Source organism: Haliaeetus leucocephalus, unplaced genomic scaffold, assembly GCF_000737465.1.
Source record: "Haliaeetus leucocephalus isolate CR32 unplaced genomic scaffold, Haliaeetus_leucocephalus-4.0 Scaffold773, whole genome shotgun sequence".
NCBI lineage: Eukaryota > Metazoa > Chordata > Aves > Accipitriformes > Accipitridae > Haliaeetus > Haliaeetus leucocephalus.
This window is the reverse complement of record NW_010973209.1, coordinates 1,029,192-1,046,012: the sequence shown is the minus strand read 5'-3', so window position 1 is coordinate 1,046,012 and position 16,821 is coordinate 1,029,192. Positions and strand designations below refer to the sequence as shown.

General features: G+C 52.0%; 1 protein-coding gene across 2 annotated transcripts in view; it reads left to right on the top strand.

The window, feature by feature from the left end:
* ETS1 (v-ets avian erythroblastosis virus E26 oncogene homolog 1) overlaps positions 1-16,821 on the top strand; it is a 73,509-nt gene that overhangs the window by 29,140 nt on the left and 27,548 nt on the right. Inside the window, exon 1 of one of the 2 annotated variants that reach the window (XM_010581378.1) lies at positions 51-135. The exons of the other annotated variant lie outside the window; for it this stretch is intronic. Within the exon in view, the coding sequence (XP_010579680.1) occupies positions 66-135 (70 nt within the window). The 5' untranslated portion in view covers positions 51-65. Of the gene's footprint in view, positions 1-50; positions 136-16,821 lie in introns of those variants that run through there. 2 annotated transcript variants of the gene reach the window in all.

Sequence of the window (16,821 nt, the reverse complement as noted above, 5' to 3'; positions counted from 1 at the left end):
GCCGCCGCCGCCGCCGCCGTCGCCCCCCGGTCCCGGCGCGACGCCCCCGCGGCGCTGCCCCAGCCATGAAGGCGGCGGTGGACCTGACCATCATCAAGACGGAGAAGGTGGACATCGAGCTCTTCCCGTCCCCCGGTGAGCTCCCTGCCCTCCCCTTCGTGTCCCCCCGTACCCCCCGCCCTCGTCGGGGAGCCCTGTGGATCCCTTCTCCCCTTTTTTTCGCAGCGAGGGCCGTGGTGGGGAAATATCTGCCCGGTGAGGGTTGGGTGGTAGGGTTTTTTTTTTGGGGGGGGGCTGTCTTTGGGAAGGGAAAACGAAAGGCACCCCCCAAGTTGGAGCGGAGCGGCGCCGCCCGGCCCTGCGCTCCCCCGGCTCTGCCCCGCAGCACCACTGGGGGAAGGCGAACTTGCTTTCTGAGCAGTTTTAAGACTTTTCACCCCCCTCACCCCCCCCTTCTCTTAAAAAACAACCCGCCGCCCCTCCAGCCTTCTTTTCTCATGCTTCTGGCATCCTTGCGGGTATGTAGACAAGCACCTCCGGCTGGGAGGCAGGAGACATGCACTCGGATGGTTTTGGTTTGGGTTTTTATTTTTTTTTTTTTACGAGCTCCCCGGGATACCCCCACCTTTTCCCGAGTGGAGGAGCCACGCCGGGGCTGGCAGCCCTGCACAAGCTCCTTATCTGGGATGTACGTTCGCCCCATCCTTTGCTGGAAATGTCTTGTGTGGTCCAAGCACTCCTGGTATTAGGGAAACAAAACTCTAGCGGTACCTCCTCTAGATTTACCACGTTTAAACCAGGAAAGCCCGCTGCTTTGATTCCCTCCCCCCCCGGAGCTGGAGAAATGGGTGAAGGAAGGGTGCAGGAGCTATCAGGGAAGATAGCAACACATTACTGAAACGAGGTGTGTGGTTTTTTTTGTTGTAGTGATAAGTTTAGCTGATGCTGGCTGTGGTTAACGCTAATAGTTGAGCCTTTACCATAATAAGGGCTGTTGTTCACATACTGATGTCGTCTGACTGCCTGCTGACCCCAGACGCTCAACTGATTTCTGCCTTGCTCAGTCGAGGTAGAGGATGGGGCTTCGAGGGCCTGCAGGGAAAAAAAGTTCTCTTTGTGGGTACACAGGAGGGTGAAATGAGTCCTGTTGCTTCATCCCTCCCTGCTGTAACTCCCACTGCACTGAAGTGGAGGTTTGCTGGATTTTGTGTAGTGCCTGTGCAGCGAAGAAAATCAAATTAGAGTTGTGCGTTTTCTTTGCCAGTTAGCAAGTTTCTAGGAAACCCAGAAAGGGGGCTCAACTCCTGCCAGGCAATATGATTTCAGGCTGCATGTGGGAAATAAAATGACAGCTGACTGCTGGAGTGCAAGGGGGGCCAGAGCGGTGCAGGGGTTGGTGCTTAGACTTAAAATAAATGCTTGTGTAGGATCAGCTTGTCTGCAGAGAGCTCCAGTAAGTCAGCACACGCCTGGGGGATCTGCCACCGGTGGGCTACACGGCGTCCGATGCGGACAGAGCGTCTTTCGCATGATCCGTCTTCCCGCTCTATCTGCACATAGAGAGGACCCGGTCCCCGGTTATAGCTATTTTGGTGCTCTGTGCCTCTGACAGCAAGGCTGAGCCTGGCTTTCAGGTGTGGCCTCTGAAGGGCCAGGCTTCAAAATGCAATGGGGACTCTAAGAATGATTTTCCAAAGCACCTACGCAGGTTAAATGAGAGGCTTTGGTGGAGTTGAGGACCTGTTCGTGCCTATTTCCTAAAGCTTTGGTTAAAAGAACATTTACTGGACACTCATTGCTGCGCTTCAGGTTGTGATGGCAGTCTGCTTGCAGGGGAAGAAAATGGGATAGGACGAAACACCTGGTCCATTGAGGCAGGGCTGGGGGGATGTGGGGTTTGTTATTCAGTTCAGACCAAAGTATCTGTTTAAATTTACATGTCTCCTGGCATGGGTGAGAGCATGTTACAAAGGCGTCTGTGTTGTTTAGGTGTTTGAGCATTGGATCAATGTAATTGCTTTGTGCCTAAAGAAAGGACTTGGTGTTTCACGCTGCCTGAAGTTCATTTTCTTTTCTCTCTGAAAGCTCTTCTGCAGCTTATGTCAGCAAGCAATTTTAAGAGTTGACCCAAAGTTTAAACTTTGGCAGGAAGAGCGCTGAAAAACAAAAACCAAAAAGGTAAAAAAGAGCTGACTGCCTATCGACTTCAGCTGCAGTCGCTTCTGTTTTGGTGGCTGCACTAGCACTATGAGCCAAAAAGGTCAATGTTGTCAATTAGCTGGCTTAACCTCATTTCCCCTCTAACTTTTTAGAGAATGCTGAAGCTTTCTTGCTTGGTCGGATTGATGTTGAGAGAAGGAGTATGGATGCTGCTAGCTTATGTTTCTGGGATCCAGCAATGCCATGTGTAGGGGACATACATAACTTTACTCCTCTCTGGTTTGGGCTGCATCTGAGGACTTAACTGCTCCCTGATGGCTCCTTCAGCCCTTGGTTTTGGTTGCTGAATCTGCCACCAAACCTGCCCATTGCCCTTCTTTTCCAAATGCGCATTGGCCTGGCCGAGAAGGAGTCAAGCCCCTTGTTCGTTTACATGCCAGCAAGCAGCAAAGCAGATTTGCTTCACGGTATCCATAGGGTTAACCTTATGCAGGGAGAGTCATTACAGGCATAGGTTTTCAATTGTGCAAGATGTTTAATGTGCCAGGTGCTTGATGCCCTGTAAAACTGCAGAGATGCATTGGTCGCACAGTACGGTCCCCCTCTCACTCCCCTGAAATAAAACCCTGCTCCAACCCACACGTGCAGGCAGCCTCTGCGTGTAAAAGTTAGATGGGATTTGTAGTGTGTCCAAAGGGTTTAAAAATAACCTGAAAGGGATGTGAAGTTGTACAAAGCTTCCAAAGCCAAATTCCCCCCCGCTGTTGCCAGCAAGAATGTGTGAGTGAGATGAGTAGGTCAGGAGCCAAAAAAACACCGTGGTGGCCTTCTCCTTTAATATACAAGTTGTATGTGCGTGGGTTTTCATTATAAGGATCTGATAAGAGTAGATGGTAACATGACTTTTGATTGCAGATATGTGACTGATCCACCAATGGATTGGTGGGACTTAGTTTACTGGCTTTTTGTCAGACAGTAAAAACCCAAACCATGCGAAAATCAGCCCTAACGGGAACTTAACCTTGCGACTGGTAAACACTGCCCTCCACAAATCAATTTGTTTCCTCCAGTTCTGCAAAGCTGTGTTTGCTCTCTGTGGTCAGAGTTAAAAGCAGCTCAGCAACCCTTGCTGGAAGCTGGCAGTAATTGGGACTCCCAAGTACTGAGAGATAACGACATTTCTTGCTAATGAAGCTGCTGACTTGCTGGCCCTGAGGGGGTCCTGCAAGGTACCCTGGAAGGACTATAACGGCAGGTGGTGATGCTGGGCATCACAGATGAGGCAGAGATGCTGGGCTCCCCATCCTCCTGCATCCCCTCCCCCTCTTGCTTCCTTTCTCTGGATGTGTGTTACAGGTGTGGTGGTGGAGTTGATCCTGCCTGGCATGAAAAGAGGAATTGGTCTGTGCATATGCAACGTAGAAATCCTGAGTGCTGGGAGACGGAAGGACCCTGCATGTTTCAGTGCTTCCCATGCGTACCCTAAGGACAGCTGGGAGACAGATGCGTTGTTTCCATTGGTCTGTGCGTGGGTGGCATCCCAGGGGTGTATTTTTATCCGGCAAGAGCTTTTCCCTCTGTTTAAGGTTTGGGACAACGTTGGGTCAGGCCTGAAGCAAGATTTCTCGTGCTGTGGTTGCTGCAGGGTACGGGGAAGCGGACAGCTTCTATGCAGCGTATATTCAGATGTAGGACCTGCCTGCATCACGCTCCTTCCCCTTCCCATTGCCAGGTCAATCTCGTCTTTTTGTCCTGGACTTTCACTTTCAATGCAGGCAAATAACGGAGTTCACATTTGAAGAAGCGAGTCTTTTGGCAAATGCATACGCTCCTCTGCAGTGCCTTGCTGCAGGGAAATGGCAAAATGCTTTACGAGTCTGAATGCGTCTTCATTATGGTCTTAGGGTGGGATCCTTCATCCTTCCCTCTGTCTTGTCTAGGGAGGGCAAGTTTCCAGCCATACCTTCGCTCCCAGGTCTTTATATATGCGCACAGAATAGGGTCACAGCTGGATCAGCCCGTTCAAGGAGTGTCAGTTTGCTGAGCTGGTTGGGGGTAAGAGTAGTGCACAGGGACTTGGAAAATCTTCTCTTGGAAAAAGGAAGGCTTGATCCTGTGTTATCCTTGCACAGCACTCAGACTCCAGGTTGGTCCCTACAGCTGTGTCAGCCGCTGGGTGACTCAGTTTCCCTGCTGCTGTTAAGAGACCGGTGGTGTTGGTGGCTTGCATGGTCATGTTTTCGCATGTGGGATGAAACTCAGCAGCAGAACGCCAGCATTTCCCTCTCTGCTTAGAGATGTCCTCTGTCCCTTCCTCTGCATCAGTTGTACTGGCACAGCATTTACCTGTCCTTGCACACAAAATGCCAGAGCGTTTGCCTGGAAGCCCAGCAAAGCTTGGGGAAAGGAAACAAGCACTGAAAGGTGAAGAAGTGATTTCAGGGATGCAGAGAATTGCATCTGGCATCTTTTCTGAATGCTTTTACTTTTGCATTAATAGCAAAGGTGAGAGCTCGGCTTTGGCTGTGGATTGCTCTGTGTGGGCATGAATCATCAACCAACAAGGGCGAGACTCTAATAAATTGAGGGCTTTGGGCTCCTCTGGCATTTTCGATGCTGATTGCCTGTGGAGGAGGTGAGAATTTGAACTGAAAAAGAGCAATTATCTTTCTATGCACTTACAAAATGCCCATTACTGTGGTATCCAGCTAGGATGGGGGAAGGAGAGTTTCCCAGGAGGGAGGGGACTGTCTGGACCTGGCTGCCACCAGCTCCAGCTTTTTTAGTGTTAACTTCTGTCTACTTAAGGGACAAAGCTGTGAAAAGAGATGGAAAGAGGGCAACTCCATAGACCTTTCCTTCAGGGATACACCCACTAAAGCACATCCCTGACTACAGCATTTTTAACCTGGGTACAGGGAGTGAGATTTCCAGGAAAAAGGAGCAAAGCCCAATTCCTTTCACTTTTTCATCATAAACTCCCCAAAGCATGTAACAGCTGTGTAATTACAGTGTTGTTACATGAAGTGGCTGCTAATTTGCCATGTAATTACAGCGTGCCATGCTTTGATAGGCCTTATAAAAGGAAGGGATAACATGGTCTTATGCTGGAATGCCGTGCTCGAGCTCTCCAAAGCGAGCTGACGAGCACGTCGTATGCCATCCTGCTCTCCCAAATCCATAGCAGATTGCTGGCAGGCAGGCAGCAAGTAGCTGGGAGTGTGCACGCTCTCCGGCAGGTCTGTGGCACGCTGAGTTTTACCAGGGGAGCCAGCTTTTGAGTATGCTGCTGTGAAAAAGCAATTACTGCATCCTCCTGGATGGATCCCTGTCGTGTGGCTGAGCTGGGGGGCAGCAGGGACAGGGTTTAGGGTGCAAAAGTTGTCCTGTGGTTAGACCTTCGGATGACAGTTTGATGCTGGAGGTAAAATGGAAGGTGTCTTGGTGTTCTTCACCAGTTGCTGTTTCGGTGAGAGCAGATGTGTCTCAGGCACTCAGGGAAGAGGTGGGTGTAAGCAAGACCAGACTTTTGTCTGAACATGGTTTAGCAGTGTAAACTTGCAAATCTGTCATCCCAAATGGCTATTCTCAGTACTGGTACCGGTATCAGTTGGGATTTTGGGGAAGAAAGGAACAAATTCAGGTGGATTTGTCCCAGACAAGGAAAGAAGGTCTTTTCCTTTTTGCACTGTCAGCTGGTCCTTGCATGGGCACAAGGCGAGCAAATTACATGACTTAGGAGAGCAAGTGTCATTGCTGTCCCTGGAATGGATCCAAAGGATGGAGCTGCTGGCATCTTCCAGGCTTACAAATTTTGCTCAGGGGAAGACCTGTGCTTGGTAGGATGGTGCCAGGGGACTAATTGAAGTGAAGAAGGAAGGGATGATCGGCCTTACTTGAGCGTTAAAATGCCCTTGGAGCCAGGGACTGACTTCATTGCACTGTGAGGTTGGGGGATCCCCACGGAAACTGGGGTCTTCCTTATGGGTGCAAGATTGTGCCTCCGTAGGTCAAGACCTGATGCCCCAGGTTTGCTTTTCGGCCGTGACTTACGGGCCAGTTTGCAGCTTGTCCAAATCAGTGTAGCCCCACTGAAGCCAGGGATATATGCTCTGATCCAGCATAAAGCCTCATCACTGCAGAAGCCAGTGGGACAAATCTGTAGCTGATACAAACTGTACAGCTGTCTCACAGCCAAAAATTGGGCCTGCATCCCCCCTTTTTTTTAACCCACAACATAGTTATACATCTCAGCTCTTTTGTTCCTCTTCCGTGACTAAGCCGCTCGCTGCCTATGTTTCTTTTTTTTTTTTTTCTTCATTGTGTAGTTTATAATCTTCCAACTAGATACAGAAAAAAATTTGCAGCGCTGGCCAAGAAGGCTCTGGTTTCGCTGGCATTGGGCCATGCTTACATCTCCAGTCAAAATACTGCTGGTTAAACAATAAATATTTATTGATTCTCCTACAAGCTCCTACATTTTTCCCAGGTGCAGTGGAATTTGAGGGGGGGCCGCTTGAGTCCTGCTGATCGCAAAATTGTGAGATGGCTCCAGAGATAACAGCTCTCTGGTGGTCTCAGATGCGAAGGCGACCCTTGCAAAGCTGGTTTCAGTCCTGCTGTATGGCCCTGCACATCCAGCCTATAGATCAACTCTCTTCTGTTCGTCCCAGCTTCCCCAGGTTTGAGGATTTGTGCCTGTGACTGCTGCAGGCTTTGGTGGTAATTATGTGAAAATGTGCAAATCTGCAAGTCGCTTTACCTGCCTGAGTATCTCCCTGAGCAAGGGAGGGACTCACATCTGCATCCGGAGGGGATACATAGTTTGATGTCAGGTCCAGAGAGGTGGCAAAAAAAATAAATCAGGGTGGTTTCAGTTTGTAATTTGGTTAAAAGGCTCAGCCTTCATATCTAGATTGTAGACACCAGCCGGATCTGAAAGCGTGTAACATTAACAGGCTGCAAATGTTTGCATGCAAAGCCTGAGCTTCTGCAAGGCTGGGTGTTTTTAGATGAAGGCAAAGCTCTTGGCGCTTGCATTCAAAAGTGCTCTAAGTTGTTCTCTTCCCTTGTTGAATGTGGTGGGTGGCTCAGAGTAACTTTTGGATTATTTAGGCCCAGATGGGGGGCAAACCCAGAGCTCTCCACCATTGCTTGCCTCTTTCTGAACTGTGACATGAAACTGCACATTTTTGTGTTGAGGTTTTTTGGTTTTTTTTTCCACTCAACTGGCAAAAATCTGAGAACTGGTTTGCTCTTCTGTCCCGTGAACAGCATCAAGTCATTGGGCAATATCTGTACGTGCAGGACTGGGCAGGCGATACATTTTTTCCCCATCGCCTCCCCTGGTCTTGCTGACCATGCACAGTTTTTTGGTGTGCCTCAAATTGCTGTCGATGCCTGGGCTCCCTCCATCCAGCGACCTGCTCTGTGCACCGTGCAGGTGGACCTGTTGTTTGCAAGAAGCCAGGATGCTGTGCTGATGCAGCGCAGCCATTCAGTCCTGCATCTGGTTCCTGTAGCCATGCAGCCTGTGGATAAATATAACCTGCCAGAAAAATATTACAAATGCAAGGAAGAAATAGCAGCTTTCTTTCCCAGAGAGGAAAATCCCCTTGTTTTTGTGGCTCCCTTTGGTTTGGGAATGAGAGTTGAAGATCAGAGGTCACCGTGAGCCCTCAGCTATTTGCTGTGTGCTGGCGGCAGCCCCCGTTGTGGATTGGGATGTGCAAAGTCGCAGGGCTCTGTCTGGGTCTGAGCTGGTCGGGTTCTGGGGCTGTAATTCCCGTCCCCATCATCTTGTGGCTGGTGTTGGACACAGCAGCAATCCCCTGCTCCAGCAATCCCCTGCTTTCCAGCTTTTTTTGCTCCAGTTAAACCTTTCCTATAAAGCCAGAAGAGGCAGAGACCTGCCCCTCAGGTGGCTGGTGCAGAAAACCCAGCGTTACTGAGACTGCAACAAGTGTGTGGTGGGCTCAGCCGTGCTGGCTCAGCATCCCCCAGCACCCTGGGTGGGTTTGCAGGGAGGATTGCTCTCCTGTAGGACTTGGCTGTGTATTGGAAACCTTCCCTGCTGAAGACCGTGTGGCTGGGGTGGCTGTGGAGCTGCAGGCTGGCTCATAACCCCAGCTAAGCGTTCAGAGCTTGTTAATGAACGAAATGCATTTTCTTACACGGAGGGGATTTTAAATTGGCTCCACATGGATTATGTACGTTGTCGCACTTTCCCGCAGGGTGATGGCATGAGTAGGAATGTGGGTTTGATGAAAGAAGCCAGACACTGAGTCAAAAGTGGAGCGGCTCCCCCAGCTCTCCCCTTCCCGTGCCCCCTCGCCCCCCCATCTCATTTCAAATATTTGACGTGATTCCAAGGCATTCTTCAGATGGCTGGTGGGGAGCACAGGAGAAGGCAGCCAGTGGGACTTTGCCTTTTTTTAAATGCAGCACGCTTTTGAGGCCTCTGACCCCGAAAGATGTTGAAGAAAGGCTTAATGAGACTTGGTTTTAGGGGAAACTGAGGCACAGTGCCCCCGTTACGCTGCAGCAGGGACATGGGAGCATCCTGAGCCGTGTGCTCCAGGTCTCCCTTTACTTGCAGTGTTTAGGTTTTCTTACGGTCTGTGTTAAGCCATACTGCATGTCTCTGGCTCCTCCACAGCACCAGGCAGGCCAGGACCCATCTGCCTCTTGGGTTTTCCAGTTTGGGTGTACTGGTTGACTGATTTGGGCTGGGAGCTAGGCTGTGGGGGAGGCAAATGGCGCAGCCCCGCGTCCCTCCAGGAACCAAGTGTCTTGCACAGTAGGATGAGGGTTGCATGTCCTCATGGTGGCTGGAGTCCTGGGCTGGGATTTCCACTGGGATGCTGCCTCTCCTGGGATGTCCTTGGAGGTCTCTGGATAAAACTGCTGACTAAGGGAAAGCTGCCACTGACGTTGCAGCCAGTAGACCCCAGAAACTGGAGCCAGACACTGGGAAGCGCTTTGGGGTTTGTTTTCTGTTGCTTTCCCCCCTCCCCGTCAGCACCATCTATCACAATAATCAAAATGTGGCTTTTTGACCCACATGAAAGTTTTTTTTTTGTAGGTGTCTGCATGTGTTTGTGCAAAACCACTTAATTTTGGTCAGTGTTCTGGAAGCAGCAAGGTTTGGTTTTGTTTTTTTTTTTTTTTACCTTTTAGTTTTGAGAAATTGTTTACCGAAACCTGAACCATCAGAAGAAACAACTTGCAAAAGCTGAGTACTCCTGGCTTTTTCCACTGGAAAATTAAAAAAAGATGTAGTGGAACACGTGAAATTTGGGTCTTTTTTTTTTTTTCTTCTTCTTTTTTTACACATTATTGTTAGAAGCGGTTTTAAAATGCAATGCCAAGTGCTTTCTCTTTTAAAATGCTCAAGGCATGTTACCCAACCGCTCCGTCTCTCCAGACCGCTTCGTGAGGTCAGCAAATGCAATTCCTCCTCGTTTGCAGCCAGAAGTGGGGAAAAACTCATTTACTCAATCCCCAGCATCAGCCACAGGCAGCAGATGAGTCCGGCAGGCTGGTAGCAGCATCGTGGCTCCCCATCCCATGCCCCAACCCCATGGCGTTTCCCGGACCCGTCCTTTCGAAGGGATACGAAGAAATTTGGGCTTGATGTCAGAGGGCTGTCCCCGGTTCTGGGAAGCCCGGTGCCTCTGCGGCGCTGGGAAAGTTTCGCTTTCCAGCGTCAGCAGTGGGGTTTCGGAGCTGTCACAGTAGCCGTGACCCGGCAGGGTGGTTAGTCACTGGGGCTGGTTTCCATCCCTTTAAGCGGCTCCAGATTTGAAGCTGGCTCTAAAGCTTGCAACTTGAAAGGCCCCGGCCGTGCGCCTGTTTTGCCTTCGAGCTGGATGACTCTCGCGCGTTCCTGCTTTCAAACAGCCGAGCCCCGAGCAGCCGGGGCCATATGGATCCTATAGAGTGACCTGGCTGCCCGCTGGACCAGCGTAATGTCAACAGGGTGAGGAGGGAAGGGGGCTTGGCAGGGAGCAGGGGGCTGCCCCTGCTCTGAGCTGGTCCCGGGCTGGACCAGCCCCCTTGCTGGTAGCCCAAGCCATTTGGCATCTTCAGGCTATGACTGAGGACTGCCTCCTCCTCGGCTTCCCCAGGAGTTTGCTGGCTGCCGGTCCTAAGCACTCATTGAAAGCTGGAGTTAGGCCTAAAAAAAATTTCAAATAAAAAAAAAACCAAAAAGGAAGAAGGGGGGAAAAAAAAACCAGAGAAAAAGAAGAAAAGCAAAGGGGAGGGATAGTGTGCCTTTAAACAGCTCTGTGCCAGCATGTGTAACTGCGCTCGCTAATCTGGTGACTAATTCGGTGCGTTGCAAAGCAGCAGTGAAGCTGGCTGCCAAGCCGGGCTGCGTCCCCGGCCGAAGGCTCGAGGAGTCATCGGGTCCCCTCCCTCCTTCCATCCGGTGCCGAACCGGGGCGCCGTCCCCCCCTCAGCTGCCCCACCACTCCCCGTGGCAATTTATTTACTCATCTGGAGGGCACAGCCCCGGCGGTCTCTTGACTCAGCAGTCCGGGGCTGATGGGAGCCGCGGGAGCAAATTCCAGGCAAGAAATAATCTCATGACTTGTCTCGGAAAAGATTGCTCCGAAAAGATCCCCTTACGGTCATGGAGCGCTCCGTGCCGGCCCCTCCGGCAGAGCCCTGACGAGGCTCCTTGATTTCCCAACCTCGGGGAGCCGGGGCAGTCAGCCAAGGCAGCCCAGGGGGACTCATCGGACCTTTCTCCGTTGGAAAAAGAGGGATGAATTTGGAGACAGGGCTGCGTGAGGGCCCTGGCACCGGTGCCTGTCCCCCTGGGGGCACAGGGCTGTGGGGAGCTGGAGCTGTCTTGCCAGGGCGGGGAGCCCAGAGCTTGGGGTTGTGTTGATTTTTGGGTCATTCCTCCTTTTTCTTCCCCCACTTCCCAGGGAGGGATTTAAATCCTTCCTTCATCCCCAGGCAATTTCAGTTATTCATCAGTGTTTTTGCTCGGACACTGGCATTACCTTCAGCAGGGCTGGCACTGTGGGTGACTTGTGAATGGTATTTACGCCTTTTTTGCCTGTTGGCTTTTTTTCGTCCTATGTGTGTCTCTCGCCCTGGCCTTTTTTTCTTACCTCCTCGCCATCCGGAGTCACTTGAGTCCCATTGCCTTTTGAAGGCACTTTGGGAGGTCTGGTCCCATGCCCAGTGCCTTCCCACAGGCTCTGGGGATGGGGTGGGATTAGACCAGGTTGGGAATCAAGGATCTTTGCAAACCTGCATTTTTCTGGGAGGAAGGCTGGCCCTGTAGGTGAGCAGGGCTGCTGAGCTGACAGCTCTCATACCTCCTTTGTACAACCGGGATCAAGGCTCTGGAGCACACGGCTCCTGGGGCTGTGGCTGCAGGGACACAGGTCTCTGCAGGCGTCCTGCCTCCCTGGAAGGCTGCCCGTCCACCGTGGTGGCCGTGCTGCCTTTTGAGATGAAGATGTCTGGGGAGAGGAACCAGGCTGTGGCTTGGGGTCCCCGTGTATTTACGGTTTCTCCCCAGCCCCTAAGCAGCAGGAGCTTGGGGCCGAGCCACCGAGGGCAGTGGGAAGGCTCACACCCCTGAGCCGCCCATCCAGAGCCCTGCCGAAGCTCCTCCAAGCTTGTTACGGTCGATGGAGGATTCCCAGAGTTCCTGGCAAGGGCTCCCGGCTCCTGAGTTGCCAAATGACACCCCCTCCACCCCCTCCTCCATTTACGTCTCCTCCTAATAGCCTCTTGGCCTGAGCAGCCGAATTCAATCAGCCCTTTCACCATCTGCTCCCAGGCACTTCTGCCGGGGAAGGCTCCGGGCCAGAGAGGCAGTAATTCCTTAATAGCTTCCGGATGCTGTGCGCGGGGTGGATGCGAAGGCCGCGCATCTCAGCCTCTCTCCCCCCAGTCTCCGCTGAGGTTTCCAAGCTCAGGCTTCCTCTGGGCAAATCTGAGCACCACCAGCCGCTCTGATTTATCCCTGCCCGCCCTTCACTCTCCCGTCTCTCCAGGCTGAGCCCAATAGGTGACATAATCCCCATCCTGGACAAGCCTTGGCTCTGGGATCGGGATGACTGAAGCTGATGGGGCAGCCCAGTTCATCTTTGGCTGCTCTCCCCAGCTCACTCCCACCTTCTTCATCTTCCCAGGCCTTTGTCTGGCCCAGTCTCTGCGCTGGTCCCTTCCCTGGCGAGAAGTTTCCTCGAAGTAGGAGCTGGAAATGAAGACCTTCCCAGGGCTGACTGGGAAAACCCTTGCTCTTATGCATGGGGATGCTTGATAACCTGGAGGTTGCATGGAATAGTCCAGAAGGGGCAAAGCCCAGGAGCTCTGTGCTTGCCCTGGGATGGAAGAGGCTTAATCTTGGGGGTCTTCAGCTGCCTGGTGTGCTTGGGAAAATCCCCTTGTTCTTTGCCTTCGTTTCCTTGTCTGCTTAAAAATAAATAGTACCAGGAGAATTGTTCCTGGGATGTTGTGAAATGAAGTTGGTTTGGCACTGGTGTTTCTAAGGCACTCTCTCTGGTGCGGGCTGGAGAGTTTCGCTTCCCAGGTTTCTCCCAGGGCCCTTTCTGGCCTTCATCACTGGAGGAGCTGAGCAGCTTGGTTTACTCTCTGGGGACAGGGGGGTGAAACAATGTTGGGCTGGCAGGCGGCATCGAGGGATGGCCTTGTCCCTTGTCCCCTCCTGGCCCCAAGGCTGATGTGAAGCTGACCCTCATTCGCCTTCCCCCAGGAATACCTTTGCTTGCACGGCTTTCAGCCCAGCCAGCAAAATCCTCCCCCGTTTGTGGCTGCTGGGGTCATCCGCTGCTGTGTAAAGTGCACCCGTGTCGGGGCTGGTGGGTGGAAACGTTCAATGTGCAATGGCTGTAGAGCGTGTGTGGCTCTTGTTCGTGGGCTGGGATGTGGATGGTGCTTGTGGAGGTGTCATTTGGTGGCATTAGTGGAGTCACAACCCTGAGGGCTGCCTGGGGAACGGAGATGGGGCTGGCTCAGGCAGCAAAGCAAAGAGAGCAGGACCTTTGCTTTGAGCATCTTTTGCCTCTTCTGTTTGGTTGGTTCTTTCTCCCCTCCTGTTAAATGATGCTGTGCTGAGAGATGCAGCTAGCATAGGGAAGATGCTTGGAGTGTGCAGTGAATATTTATTGCGAGCTACTTTGGTTTTGATCTCAGCTGCAGGGGCCTGTTGTGTGTATTTGTGAGCCACAGAGAGGGAGGAAGTATACCTTCAGAGAGGAGGGGTCAGGGTACTTGTGAGTGCAAGTCTTCAGTGGCAGTAAATCCAGTGATGCAAAGAAGAAAATCCCTATCTAGCACAGGGGAATTAGAGGTATGTGGATCGTTATGCTACCTGCCATCTCTTGGCACCTGCTTGCAGAGTTGACTATTTGCTCTAAAGAGTTATAAATAATTTTGTTGATTAAAATGATTGATTATCCTTGATCTAATATTATTTAGTCAGAGCAAACAGTGCTGAGATTTACCAGCCGCACTCTGACCTCCCAACCCTGATCTGTTTGCAAAAACCCTGTGCAATTATTTGTTTGATTTCAAAGCTAAATACCCTAATCTCTCCTCTTCTCCTTTGGTAACTGCAAAGACAGCTGGACAGCTTGGCCTGATAAGGGAGGACAGACCTGGAGTCTGTGTGTGTGGTGGCAGGTCCCTGGGCAGAAAGGGACGAGGTGGTGAGATGGGGACCTGATGGTCACCAGGTGAGGACAGAGTAAAGCTCCTGGGCTGCTTCTCCTCCTCTGCACACACTCGCCTTTTTCATCGAGCACTGCCTGTGCTTCCTGGGCAGAGCCGAAACACTCCCTGCTGTATGGAAAAAAAAAAAAAAAAAGCTATCAAAAGCCTAATATTAGAAGAAGGGCTTTCTCTGGGTAAGGCAGTGGCAGCAATCCCTCTGCAATCCATGGGGGATGTGATACGCTGCAACTTGCACCCTCCCATTGAGCAATCGGCCGCATTTTTTTGCCTGCTTGGCTGTACGTCTGGCTGGCGTTGCCCTGAAGGGAAGGGTTGGCCAGGAAGGCTGCGGAGGTGGGGGTGGGATGGGCGGCAGGAATCTGCAGCTGCAGAGCAATGTGGCAAGCTGCGCCCCCGTACCCTGCCGCCCTGGGGCAGCTTGCGTGCTCAGGAGGTGACCCGGAGCTGCCGAGCCTCCCTTCCTCGTCATCAGCTCGATCCCTTCTGCATCACTGGCTTCGTGCTCTCTGCATCATGTGGAGATGTCTTGGGCTTGAGGAATGCTGTAGGAATATCTGTGAGCACCTTCCACTTGTGACCGGTAGGCACTTTTATTGTATGGACATCACCAACGTGTCTCCACAGCAGGTCCAGCCCTTCCAGCTTTAACAAACATTCTTGGTTTATGAATGAGAGAGCTGGTGAGTGGAGGAGAGCGACTTTGATGTGGAAGGAGGTATTTTGGGGGTTGAACATCATCCTAGCTTGAGGGCACTTCAGGCTGTGTCCTGCCATGTGGTACCCTCGTGTCTGGCATGACGTGGCATTGACTCAGCCTGGGGGCAAGGGCTAAGGCCAGGACACAGAGAGATCAGTTTATGCAGGACTTGGGCTGAATATCAAGTGAAGGTTGGGGAATTCCTTGGGACAGACAGATTGGAGGCGTTTGACTGAGCATCTGCATGTCTAATCCCTTCCTGAGGCAAGGATAATTGAAGCTCCTTTTTAGGACCAGTGGGCTTCCAGCAGCAGGGACATCTGTGGATTCTGTCTACATCAGAAGCGTGTCATATCGTGGTGATGGGCAGCGCAAATAATTGGTTTTTCATTCTGGGCATGGAGTCATTTCACGTGGCCGTGGGTATGCAAGGAAACCATCCCGAGCTGTGAGGTCATGTGTAGCTGCTTACAAAATGTGTTGGCATTGAGGTGTGTTTGAGCTGAGTTAGAGGGGTTGGGATCTCTTTGTGGGGTGATGAAAGAGCTCAACATGAGGGAAGTTTCCTTGGCCCTTAGCCCTGCTGCGAGGGGACAGCCCTGCCAAGAGATCTCAGCCTTCTCTTTTCACACTTCCGATCCTGACAGCATCTTCCTCGCACGATGCACTGCCGATTAACCTCAACCCGGCCTTGCAAAATCTCTGCTCTCCCTTTTCTGGGAGATTATCACGTGTGGTTTGGCAGCCCCATCGTTCCCCGGAGCAAGCAGCTGGAGGCATTGGAGCTGAATCCCCATTGCGTGTTTGTCCCTATCCCTGGATGATGAAGGAGAGGGAGATTAATGTCTGGAGGAGAGAGTGGGGGCTTGTTTGCATAGAGAAATGCTCAGTCTGAACTGCTTGGGTGTGATTACAGTAGTACCTTGTAGCATCCTGTGCGTGCTTTCGCAGCCCAGGGTAAATCTATGTCAGGGTACTCAGATGCATCCTTCTCTTCGGACAAATCCTCCAGTCGCATCACTTCTTCATTGAAGATGCCAGAAATGGAATCGTCAGCCAGAGATTTGAGGTGAGAACAGCAGAAGTCCTGGTTTTAAGCTGGCTGGAAAGAAATGTGTGTTCTCGCGGATGGTGGGAAGCGCTGGGTGTGGATGACCTGGACCACTGTCACCTCCGCGGACTGCCAGAGCCCGGCCGTGGGTTTGCTTTGGGAGGGCTCAGGCCGTGCTCTTGTGGCTGTAGAAACCTCCAGGGCGGTGAAGCCAGCACGGCTGGCCTTGCAGGGCTCTTAGCCCAGCCCGAAGAGAGCGAGGAATTTCAAGAGGCTTCTGGTCCCAGGCGTGAGCCATTTGAATACCTCGGGCACCCTTCCAAGAAGCAAATGAATATCTAGTTGTTTGTTCAGTGGGGATCGCTGGGGTTTTGGAGGTTTTCCCTTTTTTTCTCATTGCTGTTGAGCAATTTTCACTGCTGGGACTTGGGGTGTGAGGAGCCAGGTTTTAGCTGCTTGTTTGCAGAGGAGCATCTCCCGGAGCTGGAGCACTGATGCGGGGCAGCTGACACGGGCATGACCTGGACTTGCTATTTACACTTGACCTCCTTTCAGTAGGGGCTGGGTGTCCATTACAGGCTTTGCTGAGCCCACCCCGTGCTCCCATTAGTGCGTGTGTGCCTGTGCATGGGGATTAGAGCTCTTTAGCAGTGCAGTTAGCGGGGATTAGAGCGAATTATCACAGGGGAAGCGTGTCTCAGGTTTGCGTGAGGCAGGGAGTGTCCTCCCAGCCCTGCTAGGAAGGATCAGAGGCAAACAAGCCTGAAAGTGAGATGCTAATCCTATCTTCAGAGGGGACGCCCCAGCTCATGTGATATTCGATTGGGAAAGCGGGAGGGTGAAGGGCCATAAGGGCCTGACCGCTGCGGGAAGAGGCTTCGAGTCCCGAGCAGGAGTGGTTTGGGCACGTGGAGGTTGTTCCTCGCTGCCTCTGCGTTGGCTGCAACCTCCGTGTCTGGTTATCTCCAGAGCAGTGACCTGTGAGCTCAGCCTCCGCTCGGGTTTTGCACGGGTTTAATTAACCCCGGACTCTGCCGTCAGGCCGGCGGGTTCGGAAGAGGTTTGCACAAGTTTTTAGTTGCGACGCTGTTAAATTTAAAGCGACAGAAGCCATTTCGAAGCTGATTCACGAGATTCACGAGTGTTTGCCTTTGTGGGGGGTACTTGTGTTCTGTTAATGGCAGTG